The sequence below is a fragment of the Chiroxiphia lanceolata genome, chromosome 12 (assembly GCF_009829145.1).
Source record: "Chiroxiphia lanceolata isolate bChiLan1 chromosome 12, bChiLan1.pri, whole genome shotgun sequence".
NCBI classification, from domain to species: Eukaryota; Metazoa; Chordata; class Aves; order Passeriformes; family Pipridae; genus Chiroxiphia; species Chiroxiphia lanceolata.
In genome coordinates this window covers 18799701-18816017 of record NC_045648.1, presented here as the reverse complement: position 1 = coordinate 18816017, position 16317 = coordinate 18799701, and the positions used below count along the sequence as shown (strand labels likewise).

Sequence of the window (16317 nt, the reverse complement as noted above, 5' to 3'; positions counted from 1 at the left end):
CTGTCTAAATGTTCTAATGTGCAATTAGGACAATTTAGCAAGATTCAAAGGGAGCCTGGACAGCTTCATGAATCATTCAAATCAAAGAAGACACATTAGACCCATGTTAGTAGTTTATATTGCTAATTGTAATTAATTCTGAGTAAAGGTCTGGGAGATAAAAAGCCTCATTGTAGGAACTGAATTATCTCCACCTATTACAGATTGGAGGGAAACCTCCCCTGAACACACAGCACACGCATGGGAAAGTTTATTTTACCTTCCTATGAGGGCAATGCTGCTGGCAGGAGAGGAAAACACTTCTTTAGTGACCACATCTGCCATTAGACTGAACAGTGCTGAGCAGTTACCACAACAGCCAGCAAGACTTTGCCCATTACCTTTAATTCTTCCAGTGACATAGAGAAAGCCATCCTTGTCTAGCTTTCCTAAATCTCCAGAATGCAGCCAACCCTCCTCATCGAAGGCTTCTTTTGTTCTGTCTTCCATATTTAAATAACCCATGAAAACAGTCCTTCCCCAGAAGCAGATTTCTCCGTTGCCTTCTGTGTCCTTGTCCACCAGTTTCACTCTGCATCCAGGGACTGGTTTACCACAGCTATCAGAGAAGAGCAGAAACATCCCCCAGGGAGCACAGAGATATCAAACACAGCACTGATAAGGTGGCTTACATCCCAAAGCCCTGAAACTACCAAAACACTGCAAACAACACCGTGCTGAAACTGTTTGACAGTTATGGAATATTAATTCACTAGGGCAGAGATGTTGGAGTATCTAAGCACTTTTTGACAGTTTGCCTTGCCTGTGCTTGCTGGTTTTTTCCCCCTCTGTATCTTCAGGCATAAAACCACTTTTGTATTTGAGGTCTTGCATTTGAAAGTTATCCTGCCCCAGGCCAGGGCTACGATATAAGTCAGATTTAGGAATTGTTCTGCATGTAATGCTGTAGCTCACTGTCAGTGCTCCTGGCGTGGCAATGTGCTCAGCTTCTGACCTGCAAGTTATTCTGACTCCCAAAAGCACAACAGAGTGACAGTGCACTCAGAAAAAATAAAATAAGCCATAAGACCTTTGCTGGCCTTAGTAAATAGTCTTTTCATAGATGTAATGAAACAGGCCATATTAAAAAGATAACAATTAAAAAGGTAAAATTACCTGTGCTGCCTGTAAATGTAAGGCCCAGACAGGCAATGTGGGCCTGTGGTCTCACTCATCCCATAGGCCTCATACAGGGTGATGTTCAGACCCAGGAAAAAATACAGTGTTTCTGTGGTGAGAGGAGCAGCCCCACAGAAGTGCTTCTGACAGCAGGAAAACCCCAGAGCACTGCGGATTTTTGCAAGCACGAGGTAGTCTGCCAACCTTGTCCAGAGCTGCTTTAGGTCACTGCTGAGTACAAAACACACAAGTCAGAGCAACCTAGGAAGTTTTCAGAACAAAATCAGGCACAAATTTTGTTAGAGGTATATCTATCATTTGGGTTTGGGTGCTGACAGAAGTTACATCAGTAAGAATAGGTGACATATTCATCCTTTTTCATTTATCCAGTGTCTTTCATTGCTCCAGCTTTCACATCCCCAACTCCTGAGGTATCTGAATACAGCAAATACATAAAGAATCTGTAAAAACATATTGTACACAACACAGCTCTTGTGTTCATGATTCTTCATCACTTCAGTGTGTCTCTGAGAACCTACACCACTAAAATCTGAAATTTGCAGGACCTCTCTGAGAAGTTGAATGATCAGACAAGCAAAGCACTCTCATGGAATGATCTTGTGGAATGCCATTTTCCGTAAGCAATTTCACACTTCATTGCACTGTCATGCTTTAAAGAACTTTGGAACAGGAAAGAATTCTGAACTAAGTTAGTATTTGAATTTATACAACATTATTTATCTGTGCAATCTTATGGACAAAAACACCAATGGTCTTCAGAACAGAGATAATGTACTTGGAGCTCAGAGAACTCATGGGGGTTGTCTCTGGGTTTTTGCAGGGAGATGAGATGTTCTTAGCTCTCATATCCCAAACTGTCATGAGCCAGCCTGTCTGGGCTGTCCCCCAAAATTTGCCCCCTCTCATACACACCCTCCAGTTTCATGCCTCTTCCTCTCACCAGTGAGTAGCACTTGCACAGCCAGGGGGAGCAGGGACTGCAGCAGGGAACTGTCCCAGCTGAAAACCAACCTGTTCAGTCCCAGCAGAGCCAGGGGCTGTGTCAGTGAGTGTGTGTGCTCAGGCAGGAGGGAGAGACACTTCTGACACTCACCTGTGTTTAAGATCAGCTACAGTAATTGATAAACACTCCCTCCCTCTTGCATTATATTTGCTTTGTTGCCAGGCCAGATTTCACCCATTTATATTTAGAGTCTCACTGAGGCTTGATAGTTCATTACAAGCAGATTGCTACTTTCAAGTTGCTGGAAGTCTCACTGTCTGTAATACATACCTGTTTGAGCCATTCAGGTTCCTCTCTAAGCTAAGGGACATAGCCCATGACAGCATTTTCTTCTTCACAAATCCTGACTGAGCAGAAGCATCCTTTAATTTCTCCATGATTTTCTCCCATACTCGGGGGACTCCCATGTGAGCTGTTGGCTGCACTTCTTTTAGTGTGTTGATCAAGCTGCCCTGTTATAATCATTAAATAGCTTCAAAACTTTGCAAAAGGCACACAGCAGACCTAAAGAGGTTTGGTGATGCAAAACCAGCATCTTTAGGGGCTGTAGAACGTGACTAAATACATAGGATATAAAGAAGGACTGTTGAATCTTCTTCAGTCAGACATATGCACTGACACGTGTCAGGTCTGACACACTGGGGAGGTTCCTACACCAGAAGGAAAACACACAGGTGGGTTAGTTCCTCCTGCCTCCCTTTCCTCCAAAAATTGCTCAGACTTCTTTTGCTTCAGATGCCTACTCTTTTGCCTTAAAAGAACCTTATGGACCTGGATTATATATTTCAATTGGAATCTAGAGCACTGGATCACAAATCTAATGGACTTCATAATTCTTACAATAACGGACGCTCAATCTTCATCCTTTACCACTTCTCAAAGATCATATTCTCTCCCTAGGATGCTTTCTAACAGAAAGAAGTGCAATCTTAATTAGATACAATGGAAGACAGGATACCTTCAGAGCATCTGGCTCAGCAAAGTAGACCTGCTCTCCCCATTTGATACCAGTCCACAGGTCATACATCTGTGCAGCGACGTGGCTGAGAGGGAGATAACTGACTATAGACTCCTGCTGGACCTCTGCAGGTTGCATACCTGCTGCTCTGCTGCAGTGTGCTGATGTCCAGGTTATCTGTTTGAATAAATAATAAGACACATTAGGTATGGCAAGGGGGTTGGATTGGAGGTTTTATTTCTTTTTCCCTTTTAACATGTACTAAGGACCCTCATGCCACACTAATGTAACTGTGAAGAACCTGTGCTCACAGCAACTGCTGAGGACATTGCAATAGTGACCGTCAGCTCCCTGGGGACACTCAGGCCAAAGCCAGGTGACCTTCACAGCAGTAGAGAAGTGCAGATCACAAAAGCACAGAGAGCTTCTGCTGCCTGCCTGGGCTATGAGCACTACCAACCCTCCATGCCCCAGTGACACACTGAGCAGGCAGCATGGGCTGGATGGACAAGGATAAAGGGATCTGCCCCTTCCTTTGCAACTCTCCTGCTGTGCAGACTTTCTTTTAAACTGGCACTTTGCACCAGTGCTGCATCTACATGTTTACCTGAAAAAGAACAATAAATACTCAGTGATCAGTGAGCTCAAAGGACAATTCAGTATCAGCAACAAGCTCTTTGTCCTGTATTGATCCTCCTGGCCAAGCACTAAGGAGGGTGACAGCAGCTGTGCTCTGCTCCTCTGGAAGCTCTGGGATATTCAGCACAGGGGTTCACAAGTGACACACACATACACTCCCCCCTTCTTATGAAAGGCAGCACATACATTAATATTTTTGAGGATGTGCTCCTTGACCTCTTAGTGAAGCTGGATGATACTTCCCCCCACTTCTTCCCAATTCCCACTTTATCCCAGAAGATGCAGTTCAAGGATGCTAAATATGCATATTCCATTATCAGAACACAGCATATGGAAGACCCACAAATACATGTGATGCTATGAGAGACGAGGGAAAAGATGTATGTGCACAAAAAACCCAACCAAATAAAACCCAAAACAAACACCACCACTCAAAAAAACCCCAAACAAACCAGAAAACCCCAACCAAAAAAGAAACAGCTCTTTCTCTGAGGAGTCTGTAATCTAAACTGGGTAGTGCAGGATAGAAGCATGAGATTATTCAAGGCAGCAGAGCAGAGACACAAATCACAGGTGATACCTGTTATCAGAGTACATCCCTGCCACCTACTCTGTAATAAATTAGAAGGTACAAGTGTACACTTGGCCTAAGGAAATAGGGATTCTCAGGAGAGGGGTTTAAGACCAGGCCAAGCCACTCCAAGTTTAGAGCCAGCACTGGACAAGTGGCTGTGGGAGACTCACACAGCAGAAAGAATGGGATGTCTTTAAGATGTGCCCATTCATTGCTTGCCCTCCAAACCTCACAGCAGGTCAGTGGGTGCATGGAGCACTGACTCAGCACTGGTTTTGCACAGGGACAGTGGCAAACAGCTTTGACTAAAGAAGGCAGCAGCACAGCTACAGGCACAGCATGCCTTCCAGTGTTTGTCAACATAAAAATAGCCTGTTTGTGATCAGCAGCCAAGAATAGTTTGGCAGCTGGCATGGCAATGACACCAGGCTCCTTTGAGATAGAAGACCATAGATTTGCAACGTCACATCAGTCTTTTTTGCCCATCAAGTCCACAATGTTCTGCTTCCAGATACTACTGTACTAATTCCCTACATTTGGGTGAATTGCTGCTCACAGTGTGCATGTCTGCAAGAATTTCTGCTTCATTTTAAGGGGAGAGGCCACAACTTAGACCAGCCCTTTCACAGATTCTCTGCGTATTCAGAAAGGCTCCCTACCACCTTCCACTCCCACTCAGCTACCTTATGAAAAATTAAATATATAAACTCCCAAAACAACTACACTTCAAATCTCTGCTAGCTGACCTCTGTGAAAACTCCATTTTGCAAACAACTTGCTTTTCTCTATAACTGGAAATTTTCTGTTTGCAAGAATGCAGGTAGGGCTGTTGTAGTACCAGCATTGTGCACCAGAGCTGTGTTATCCCCCAGTGACAGGTGTAGAAAACTGCATACAAGTCTGAGAACACAAAATGCTGAAGTACAAACAACACACATCCACCCCCAATTTTAATAAAATCTGCAAAAGCAGTCCATCAGACTGTTTTGACAGCAGCTGGCTGATGTCTATGAGTTGTTTTACATCCCCTGAGAGACTTCGTGTCAACCTGTGCATTTTATTTATGAATATATGCATTAGATCTCCCAAGAAATCCAGTGAATAAAAATTTCATATTCATAAAGAACCGTTCAACCTTGTGAAGTGCTGGTTTGAATGGAGTTTCACTCTCTACCTTGTTTATACTTTACCAGAAACAGCTGACTGCACTTCAAACATTGCTCTGCAGTACCGTACCCATGTTGCAAAACCAAAAGGATTTCAGGGCTCTGCTGTGTACAGTCATTTCAAACCACAGGAATAAATATCTTCATGCTTTGCTATTTCTCTGCTAAAGAAAGAGCCTGAAGTACATACATTGTCATGGCTCAGCATGGCTCCTTTGGGCTTCCCAGTTGTCCCAGAGGTGTATATCAGTACACAGCATTGATTAGGCTTTTGAGAGTTAATAATATCATCCAGAGTAGCATCAGATATGTCATGTCCCAGCTCCAGGAAGTCCTCCATCTAGAACACGTAACAGAAAATACAGGATATCAAGTGGCTTGTTACAAATTGATACAGTGCTGCATCTTTCCCCTCCCAAAAATGGCAGAACAGTTCAGTGCCTCGTTTGAACCTGTATCCAAGGCAAGTTTCCCCTGATCTTGCCTATGTAACAAATATGGTAAGTCTAGCTTAGACCTTAATGTGTGAATTGCAAACAGACTGTGCTGTCATGAGCCTTTTCAATGCCTAAGAAGGGAACAGTAATACTATTCCTCCTCCAATGTAGATATAGGGATCAGTCATGGAGGCTAAAATTCTGCTACTGTCTCACACTGTAAGAATGATTTTGAGTCTTATTTAAAGGAAGCTGGATGCAACATTTTTAGGTAAGTGCACACTTGTGCCCTCTCACATATAATTCATTGTACTCTATATAAATATATCTATAAAGCAACTGAATGAAAGCTTCTTTGCCAAAGCATCATTATTTAGATGTGTGAATGTCAGCCCAAATTATCTGCTGTTTTATAGGAAACAGAGCATATGATGCTGGTCACAACTTCCATTCAAATTTGGCTCTTTCTAGAATGAGATAAACCTTTTATGACACCGGGCTTTTGTGCCACACAAATCTGCCCAGAAGAATCCTGAGCCTGATCCTCTGTATTATATTGGTTGCTCCTTCCTTTGCACACCCCTGCTCTGCTGCTAAGTGCACCACTGATTTCAATGTTAATTGAAATTTAAAAGAAAATCAATAACCAAACTGTCAGTTTGCCATTGCAATCACGTGGTTGCTGCTGTGCTACAGAACTGTGCTATTTAAATGCAAGGTGCAGCACCCCCATTTCCCCATGATTTCTTGGAGCTCTGTCTAGGACCACAAAGCAGAAATGGGGATGAGCTGAAGGACAGCAGAGGTAAGAACTGAGAGCCTGTGCCTGAGGGGAGTTCGTTGCTTCTTTCAGACCTCTGCCATTGCTACTAAGGTTACAACAGTCAGCCTCTGCTGCCCCTTGACCGTCTTCTCTTAGGTGGTAAGGCTGTCCTAAGGATCATTCAGCAGTTTTACACTTTCTTCCAACAAACCACATGTCTGAAAAGAGAGGCTGTAACTGCACAGCTCCGCAGCAAGCAGAGATTTGTCCCGTTTCATCCCTCCCCACGGAATGTGGCAGCATCAATCTCCCAAGCTCCTGCAAAGTGTGGCAGTGTCAAGGATGTAGTTTCTCCCCGTTTTCCTGACCTTAGTGTATTCTCCCCCCGGAATGCATCGATCCCTGGTGAATGCGTTGCCCAGGCTTTGTTTACTGAGCAGGACCCGCCCCAGATGGTGTCAAACAGTCACACACACAGGTCTGACTTTGCCTTCTGGAAAGAGGCTCTGCCCCCGCTGCAGCAGCCCCTCATCACACGGGAGCTGTCACCCTGCCCCACAACCCCCTGTTATCAAACCCCCCGTGGGCTGGGGGGTTTGCTCTGCATCAGCCCTAACGAACAGTCATTTCTGCCTCTGGTCATCTGGTCTCTAATTTTCCCTTTAGATGACATAAACTATGGCAGCTGTCACACACTCTCAGAGCTCCCCTGCTCTGCTGAGAATACACCCACCACGGCACTGGAACAGGGCTGCTTGAAAACACAGCACTTCTCAGGCATTTGGGGGTTCAGCAAGCTGTTCTTTTTACTAAGAAATATAAATAGTAAGATCATCTTTGTAGTATTCTTTTTATTGTACCAAGATGCAAGGCATGCTCCATACCAGTATGCACAGTATTGGAACAGTAATTGTATATTATTAATTTATATGCAAGATACGGGAGAAAAAAGGACAGAAGACTTTTTTTCTTATCAGATTATCAAAATTGCAAATATTTTAAAATAGTTCTGTACTGTTCACTCTTCATTAATATATTTTTTCCACAATCGAAGTTTTTTAGCCTAAAATATGATCATCCATAGTCAACTTAAAATATGGATTTTTTTTTATTCTTATTGCTTAAGAATTACTGAGGTACAATCATATTTTCAAAATACATTGTAATAACACATTTCCAAAAACCTGCTTTGCTTCAAGCCCTCATACTTCCTAAAGGCTGAACTTCTACACTCAGAAATTTCTCATCCTGGTTTTGTCTTTTTTTTCTTTTATTTTTAACATGTAATAGGAGTATTCTACACGTACTAAGAAAATGTGCTGCTTTGTGCAGTCCATAGTCATTTCTCTTCACTTGTTGCCTATCACCAGAAATATTTAGTGTAGACAAAATGCAACTATCACCTGTAAAAGAACAAGCATTCTCTGCTCTTGGATTCAGTGTAACTCACCACAACTCAGTTTTCACCAGGGGACAACTTTTATTTTTAACCATTTGAGAGTACACATTCCCACCTGAATAGGTGGGAATAACAGGTGTTTTAATAGACCAGTCAAGTTAAAGACCAAGAAGACACAAGACAGAGAGTTCAGCAAGGTATCGCTAATTTTAAATGTAAAGTATCAAACATGAAGTTACAGATAAATTAAACAGAAAAAGCTGATGAAGCTTTTGAACGTGTTTGCTGGAACGCAGCAATGCATTCTAAATGACACTCTGCTGACAAAGCATAGTAGAAATGTCTCAAATAAATAATACCCCCTGAATTGTAAGTCTGTTCTAGCACTCACATACCGTATATAAATCTGGATGTGTCTCTGGAAGGGAGTCCTTATATAGCACAACAGCTTTCAAGTGTGGCAAGCGATCCCAGATCTGTTGGATTTTTTTAAAACAAATTTATTATTTATTATTCATATCTTGCGTGGGCTTTTTTTTTCCCCACTAAAATACTGCCAAAAACTGTAATGGCTTGGCAGGCACAAACCCCCTCCTCTTTCCCTCCACCCCCAAATATTCTCCCCTGAACTCACCCACAGTTAGCTCAGCTAGAGGCAGGGGAAGGAGGAGGGGACTACACAGTCTGCACAGTCTGCTCTAGAAAATCTGGTTTCAGTCAAAAAGAATAAACTCGAAAATTACACCCAAAATGGCTCCTCAGCATCCTTTCTCACAGTGCACAACAGGGCACATCAAGGAGCTGTGTAGATCAAGCTGGAAGCTGACCCCAACTGCTGTGGTTTGCAACAAAGTCCCACAGCAAAAACTGGTGTTCAAGTGCTAAAAAAAGTTCTACTTCCTCAAGGAAAAAAGGAAATGGAGCCATATGGACACTGTAAGGATACATAAGGACATAAAGCCACAGGCCCACAGGCAGACAGGCTGCTGCTGTCAGGAGCTCTTTGTGTGCTTTGCATGGCCTGCAGAAAACATTCATTTCACTCCACTCCCTGGGCCCCCCTGCCTCACTGACCACGTTTGGAACTGCCCCTGTGCCAATACAAAAGCAGTGGCTTGGTGGCAGCCATCGTGTACACATTATTAGAAGGACAGCAACTGAAATGGTGTGTTATCGTTTCAGTCTTGGGTTCTTCGAGGAAAAAAATGTTTTGAAAAAACCCTCTGTTTTTTCTAAATTTTAAAAATCCTAGAATTTTTCTAAAAACCTGTCTTCCTACAAATCACATATAAAACAAAGCCACAAAATACAAAGTAATTAATACAAAGTAATTAATACAAATACAAAGTAATTAATGCATAACTTATATCAAATACATCTGAAAAACCCGCACTCTGTGGCAGGTACATGTTTTTGGCAGAAAACTCCATCATGAAGGGCCCCCTTGCTTCAGCAAACTGCAATTTGGTGCAAGTTTGATGGGTCATCTCTAGCCAGGGGTCTCCCTCAACACCTGACAGACAGATAAGCCCTTCCCAGGTTGCTGCCCGTGCTCCTGGGCTCCTCCCCAAGTCCTGCAGCCAGGATCCTTCTGTTAAATTGGTCTTTCCCTCTGGCACTGCTGCTGAAACCCAGTCACAGCTGCTCAAGGGTCCTGTCAAAACTGTGACTGGTCACCTAAAGAGGCTCCTGCTCCTTTCTCACCAAGGTCCATCTCATTTAACCATCACACAATTTAACCACCATGCCACCAAAGTGCAGTAACTCGACAGCCTTAATGGCTACTATGACAAGATATGGCAAGCAGGATAAGATGATATCTTGGAAAGAGGGAATCCTGAACACTGGCACACTTCATATTTGAATTGCAGGCCTTTACAAACCTGCCTCAGTGTAATCTCTTCATTCCAGTGGGCTGTGCTTTGCCAAAGAGAAGCAGGTGGTGACAGTATAACCATGGGATCAAAAGGTGAGTTTTTTCAGGGAAATCTCCAGTGAACCATCCAGTGAGCTCTGCTGGAGCCACAGACACTGGAGAGGACAGGGCAGCAAGGCACCCACGAGCTCAAGCACCAGATACTGGATTTCTGAGTAAGAACACTCCCATAAAAGGTTCCATGACACAGAGAGTGTATATGCTGTTTGGGACCAACACAGCATCAAGAAATGAAAAAATTATGGCTTTCCAGCAACCCTTCAGCCACCTCGTACCTGCATTATCTTGTCCAGTTGTTTCTGATTTTCCACAACCATGATATTGGTTTTGCTGTCATGAGCAATGTAGTGACAGGCCTCTGGAGAATTGGTTGCATATATTCCTGTGACAATTCCTCTGAATCAAAAAATTTATATATACATATATAAGAACATATATTTATATATATACACACACATATACATGCACTTAGTATCAAAACCCAGTAATAATCAAGGATCAGATGAAAGCTGAAAGAGTAGGAAGATGTGGAAGCAAACACAGCACAGCTCTCATTTGTTTCATGTATCCAGACATAGAAATTTATCTAAATCTCTGATTTATGCACATTGCAAAAACTAACCTCTGAACTCTAACCTCTGAACTCTATTCAGTAGAAGGTGCTGTAGGCTGGGATTCAGTGTTTTAACCCGTTTGAGGCTACTCAAGAGTCAGCTCAGGAAGTTGTAAAAAATCCCCAGTCACGTCCTCTTCCTGTTCAAGCTGTACACAGGTACCAATTTGGATTTCATTGGCACAGAACAGCTTAAGAAGTAAAACCCAGATTGTGTGAACAGGTATCAGGACAGAAGGAATCAGGCTGGCCAATATTCATATGTTACTTCATCTCCTTGAACATATCTTGCTGTAGACAAATATCATTAATATAAAAGTATGAGTCTCATCTGTTTCCCACATCTTCCAGAGATAAGACACTGTACAACAGCTTCTGTCACAGTTAAGCCCACAGCAAACAGGATCAATTTAGGAGTGTCTGGACTATTTCAGATAAGAGACTCCAGCAGGCCACTGAACATGCTAATCAGTAGCAACACAACTTCCAAACTATGACAGTAAATACTTATTTGCTGCATTTCCACCTCTAGCAAAACAGAAATCCCCAAAGCCCCTTCAAAATCAACACCCCCCCAAAATAATCTTACCCAGCAAAAACAGCTCCAACAGCTGAGATGAACCATTCTGGAGAATTAAATCCAAGGATTGCTACGCTGTGGAATCGTTCAAGACCGAGCTTAAAAATAATAAGCATGAGGTTATATAATGCAGGCACTCTGGAGAGGAACATCCCCACAAATATAAACTTCAGAAACTTCTGATTTACTATTGCAGTATTGACAAGGCATGTCCACACACAGCTCTGTGCTGGTATCCACAGCAAAACCAGTATTTATCAGCAGTAACGTGATGTAACTTTTCCACTACCTTCTCCTGGCTGGTTGAGCTCTGCTGCCCAGAAAGGCCTGAAACCCAGAACACTTCAATATGAACGAGACATAATGAGTACCAATATTACCCTATGTTTAGAAGGCTTTAGAAATTGTGTTTATCTCACCAAATTCATGATAGTGCTGCTTTCCCCTATTTTTCTGTTTTTAATCTCGAGGGCCTCATGCTGAGCTCTGTGCCCACATCCCAGCAAGTGTAACACAGCAGCTCTTCCTTTGCAGCCAGGCTCCCCTGACAGCAGTGTTATCCCTGACCAAAACCCATTTTCATCACTATTTCAATAAGGAATATGACTACTGATCTTCAAGTAATGGGAAAAGCCTTTTATAGTGTGGGGTTTGGGGTTTTTCTGTTCATTTGTGTTTTGGGTTTTTTTAAAGGAGACAAAGGGAGAAGATGAAATGGCTTTGTTTCCTGTACCTACCTTCAAGAAGCTCTTGGCTGCTTTCCTGGAGAGGCAATAATACTCTGAAAAAGTTATCTTCTCCCACTTTCCATTCTTTTTGCTGGCCAAAGCATTAAGGGACCCATATTTTTCCAGGCTCTCCTTGAACATCTGATGAACTGTTATGGGAGTCTGTGGACATGAGTTATCTATTCTCAGTCTGACTCTGCCATCAGCAAGGGAAGTCCACAGGGACTCTGGAAGGTAAAGCACTATTGTCAAGGTATTCTGTCATTGAAAAATACCATGTGACTGTGTACCAGAGGACAAGAGAGCTGAATAAAGACCACAGGACCAAGCACAACTCTGGCACTTCTCACCTTCCGAGAGAAGGACTTCCCAATTTTCTTACTATCAAATACACCACACAGAAGGAGAAATCTTTCTCTGTTACACTTTGATCTGCATCTTGAACAGAAGTGCCACTGGACAGAACTACACTGACCTTCTGTTACAGACACCCCCCCAGTTCCAGAGCAGCATCTGCTGGTGCTCAGCCCTGCAGTTCCCCCTGTGTAGTGGAGCAGTCAATGAATCAGAAGGCTACAGAGATCCAAAAGATCTGAAACCTCTAACCCTACTCAGTATCCAAGCCCCTTTTGCTTGTTATAACTCTTCCCTCTCTCCTTCCCCTCCACCTCTTCTCCCTCATCCTGTCTCTGTTCCCCACTACTTCCCACAGTTCTTTCCTTGGTCATCTGCCCCATGTTCTAATTTGTATATCCACTCCACCCACTCCTGTCTTGCCCTGTTTCCATGGCATTTTTCATCTTTTCCTGCTCTTGTCTTCCTCACCCTGCCTTTCTACCATCCACTTTTTTGTCCCTGTATTTGTCCTCCCCTTCCTTGACAGGACACAGAGAAAGAGCACCAACAAATGTCACTTGGCTCTCACCACTGGTTCCAAGGACTTCACAAGAAATATTTCTCTCAAAGACTTTACTTGGCTCTTGCAAAGCCAGCAAAAGGTTGAGTATAAATACACTCCTTAGAGAATCTAGGGGTTAGCAAGTTGGCAAAATTCAGGTGAATTCTCACAAGGAAAGCACAAACCCTCCCACGACTCCCCTGTCAAAGAGTTCCCATACTTCTCAACAAAACAGTACAAGAACATTGTAAGAACAACATTTTTTTCTTTAGATTCACGTTCATAAATGAAGAAATAATTTTAGCATAAACATAAATATATATATATATTCTAGAGTGAGCTGATGAAAAAGTTTCAAAGTGCTTAGGCTTGTCAGAATTGAGTGTAACAGAAAATAGGACTTTTTGAAGTTCCTGATAGGAGTTAATAAGCATGATTGTCTTATGGAAAGCAAAAACTGTGAGAAAGCTCAGACAGTATCTGTGCTGTTTCCTGGAACCCCAGTGGCTGAAAAAAGGCCATTCTGGAGCATTCAAAAGTCCAACATCCCTGTCCAATGTTATTCCTCTTATTGCTTCACAGGGAAACCACCTCCCTGAGCATTTCTGGCAATATGTGAACGCATCAGCCACAGCTGGATCCACACCAGCTCTTCAGGACACACTTGCAGCCTCCCTAAGCCAGGCCTTGCAATCTGCACAGACAGCCAGAGGCATAGCAAGCTGCTGCAAGCTCACAAACATCATGTTCCATTCCTGCCCCTGGCTGGCAGATTTGCATTTGTTCTCTTGACAAACAGAAGGTGTTAATGACAGCAATAAATACAAATAAAGCTGCTTCATCTCCCTGTGCCTTCGTTTGCTCATGTGCAAATTGCATATAATGATTTTCAAAACATAGGTGTGGAGCTTTGCTTAGCTCAGTGGAGAAAGGGCATCATACATCCAGACAGTTTGGAAAACAAGTAGCTGTGAAGGATTTTAGGTTACAGACAGACTTTATCCAAGTGTAAACAGTATCACCCAATAAATATTTTATGAGCTGAGGAGGCAAAGCAGGTGTTACTGCACTTAACCCCAATTCTGGTGTGGAGCTGTTGTTAATCCAAATGCTTGTTTTCTGCAGTGACACACCACAGCCCAGATGAAAAACTCTATATATAGATGTTCTGGCTTCTAAACCAACCAAGGGGGCAGGGATTGCAGGTGTGTGTGGGCACAGAGAGGTGACTGCCCTGTTGAAAACAAAATTGTATCATACAGAGCTAAAATACAACATTCTGGTTCATGTACTATAAAAAAATGCTCTGCAAGGGACGTGAAAATATTAGCACCATTCCTAAACTAACATTATAAAAGTTGCATGATTACTGTCTTTTCACTGCAGAGGTGCAGTAGATAACAGAATAAACAGAACACTTTCCAGAGAAGAGTGAAAATCATCCATCAAATCACTGAAATATCTATACATAGAAACAAAAAATGTCCTTGGAAACTAGGTTTCCTTCTGCTTTTCTTTATGCAGGTTTTTACGGTGTCAAAAAGGCATCTTTGATTCCCACCAAAGATTAAGAACAGATTCAGTTTCAGAGACCCTGTGCATCACCTTAATAATACACAAGATATAGTGCAAATGAATATAAACCTAAATGCCCATTCAGTGTTTGCTTTTGCAGGTAGAATTTATCTCAAAACAGTCCTGAGATCTAGATATAAACCAAATAATTCTAAAAATCCAATTAGTCTGTCCCAGAGAGTCAATAAAACCAGCAGAACATGAACAATATATTCCTCTGTCAGTTTGCAGAGGGTTTTTGAGCAGAGGGCTCATTCTTCTCAAAAAGAGCCTGGGAAGGAATGCCTGGCAAAATACTGAATGTGTCAATTATAAACTCTGGGAAGAGCAAAATAGGTGCTCTGCCTTGCTAACATCTGAAAGTTAAACTGCAATATCCAGGCTGGAAATGAACTCAGAACCTCCTGAAACCAAAGAGGAAATCAGAATAAAACCCCTCTAAATACACTATTAGCTTTGGTACATTATCCAGCTATAGGTTTACAGAGGAGAAAACAAACCACATTCCAGCTTGAAGTACTTGATGCCACTGAAAGTTCCCTATATGCAACCAAAGAGTAATATTTGTCCCTTTCCTCTTTCTCCCACTGACTCCTGCTACCTGCATTATACTTTGTACCCAAAATGCTTCTTCATTCACTGATATGTGACCTTGGCTCATGTCCTTCACGTCAATCCACTGAAGGTCAGAGATGATGAGAAAAGATCTCTGCTTAAAGAAGGTGATGTTCTAATTTAAAATAAAAAGAGCAGAGATTTTATTCAATAAGTCCTCGTGACTGTCACTCTTTGAGCCTCTTGAGCATCATTCTCCTCCAAGGCCAAATTCCATGATCAGATACCTTTTCCATGTTTCAGTGTCTTCACTGCTGAAGGAAGAGATGGCCTGGAGTAGTCTCATAGTTATATAGTTACACCTATAACAGGAGGGCTGCACTGCAGTTTGTCTTGGGAATCACTCTAGGGACAGCTGATCTAAACACCTGGGATTTTAGGTGTGCAGTTTTCCCACTAATGTGTAAATTTTCAACAAGAAACTTTACAGGAGAAAAAAACCAGTTAAGAACCACTTAAAAGACACACTGAAAGTTTTCAACTCATTTTTCACGATACAATCCTAAACTTATGAACCATTTACATGTGAATATTGATTTATAAAAGTGCATTTGTTACTCAGATATTTTCTTTCAAGTCCGAAATGATGCACAACGTAAACCCATTACAATTGTTGTATCTTTATCAGCCAGTTTATTCCTTCCATCATGTATGATATAAGAGTTCTGACACAGTACAGGCTGTCTTTCCCAGCCCAGATACCAAAAATGACTTTAAACAGACAAACAAATAGCAAGTCCATATTTATTTATTTTTTCATGAATAATCAGTCTGGCTGAAACTGCTGGGCCTCTGGGATGTATAAAGGAAACTGTGTACTAGTTAAAAAAAAAAAGAAAATTAAAAGAGAAATACACTAACCCTACAGTTTAAAGCTAATATAATCAATGAAACTTTCTGTTCACAAATATCCTGGTGACTGGCAGAAAGGATCTGAGAATGTAAATAAATTCTGATGTTTCTGGAAGAACAGCTCTGAGAGTCACACAAAATGCAAGAGAACCAAGGTCACCTTTCAGGCAGGTAAACAAACAGGCTGATGGAGGAGCAGCCCTGCTGCATGACCTGAGGAGCTCCGAGTGATATTCCATGGATGTGCCCCGAGAAGCAGGAACTAAACCAATAATTTAACTTCTGCTTGAAAGTAAATCAGATTTAACTCACAAAACAGTGTCTTGATTATATGCCAGTTGCTGCAAAACATCCCTCTGCCCTAATGAGGAGAGCAGGAATTCAGCTCTTTGCTGGAGGCAT

At 42.3% G+C, this 16317-nt stretch overlaps 1 protein-coding gene across 8 annotated transcripts in view; it reads right to left on the bottom strand.

Moving 5' to 3' along the window:
- Positions 1 to 16317, bottom strand: part of ACSBG1 (acyl-CoA synthetase bubblegum family member 1) — a 41815-nt gene that overhangs the window by 4295 nt on the left and 21203 nt on the right. For 4 of the 8 annotated variants that reach the window (XM_032699927.1, XM_032699929.1, XM_032699928.1 and 1 more), the window contains 8 exons: positions 11257 to 11345; positions 10330 to 10450; positions 8514 to 8594; positions 5710 to 5859; positions 3141 to 3317; positions 2453 to 2634; positions 1156 to 1389; positions 381 to 598 (listed from right to left, as the gene is read on the bottom strand). In XM_032699927.1, the coding sequence (XP_032555818.1) occupies positions 381 to 598; positions 1156 to 1389; positions 2453 to 2634; positions 3141 to 3317; positions 5710 to 5859; positions 8514 to 8594; positions 10330 to 10450; positions 11257 to 11345 (1252 nt within the window). Of the gene's footprint in view, positions 1 to 380; positions 599 to 1155; positions 1390 to 2452; positions 2635 to 3140; positions 3318 to 5709; positions 5860 to 8513; positions 8595 to 10329; positions 10451 to 11256; positions 11346 to 11984; positions 12203 to 16317 lie in introns of all 8 variants that reach the window. The other 4 variants (XM_032699924.1, XM_032699922.1, XM_032699925.1 and 1 more) reach the window with 2 other exon arrangements.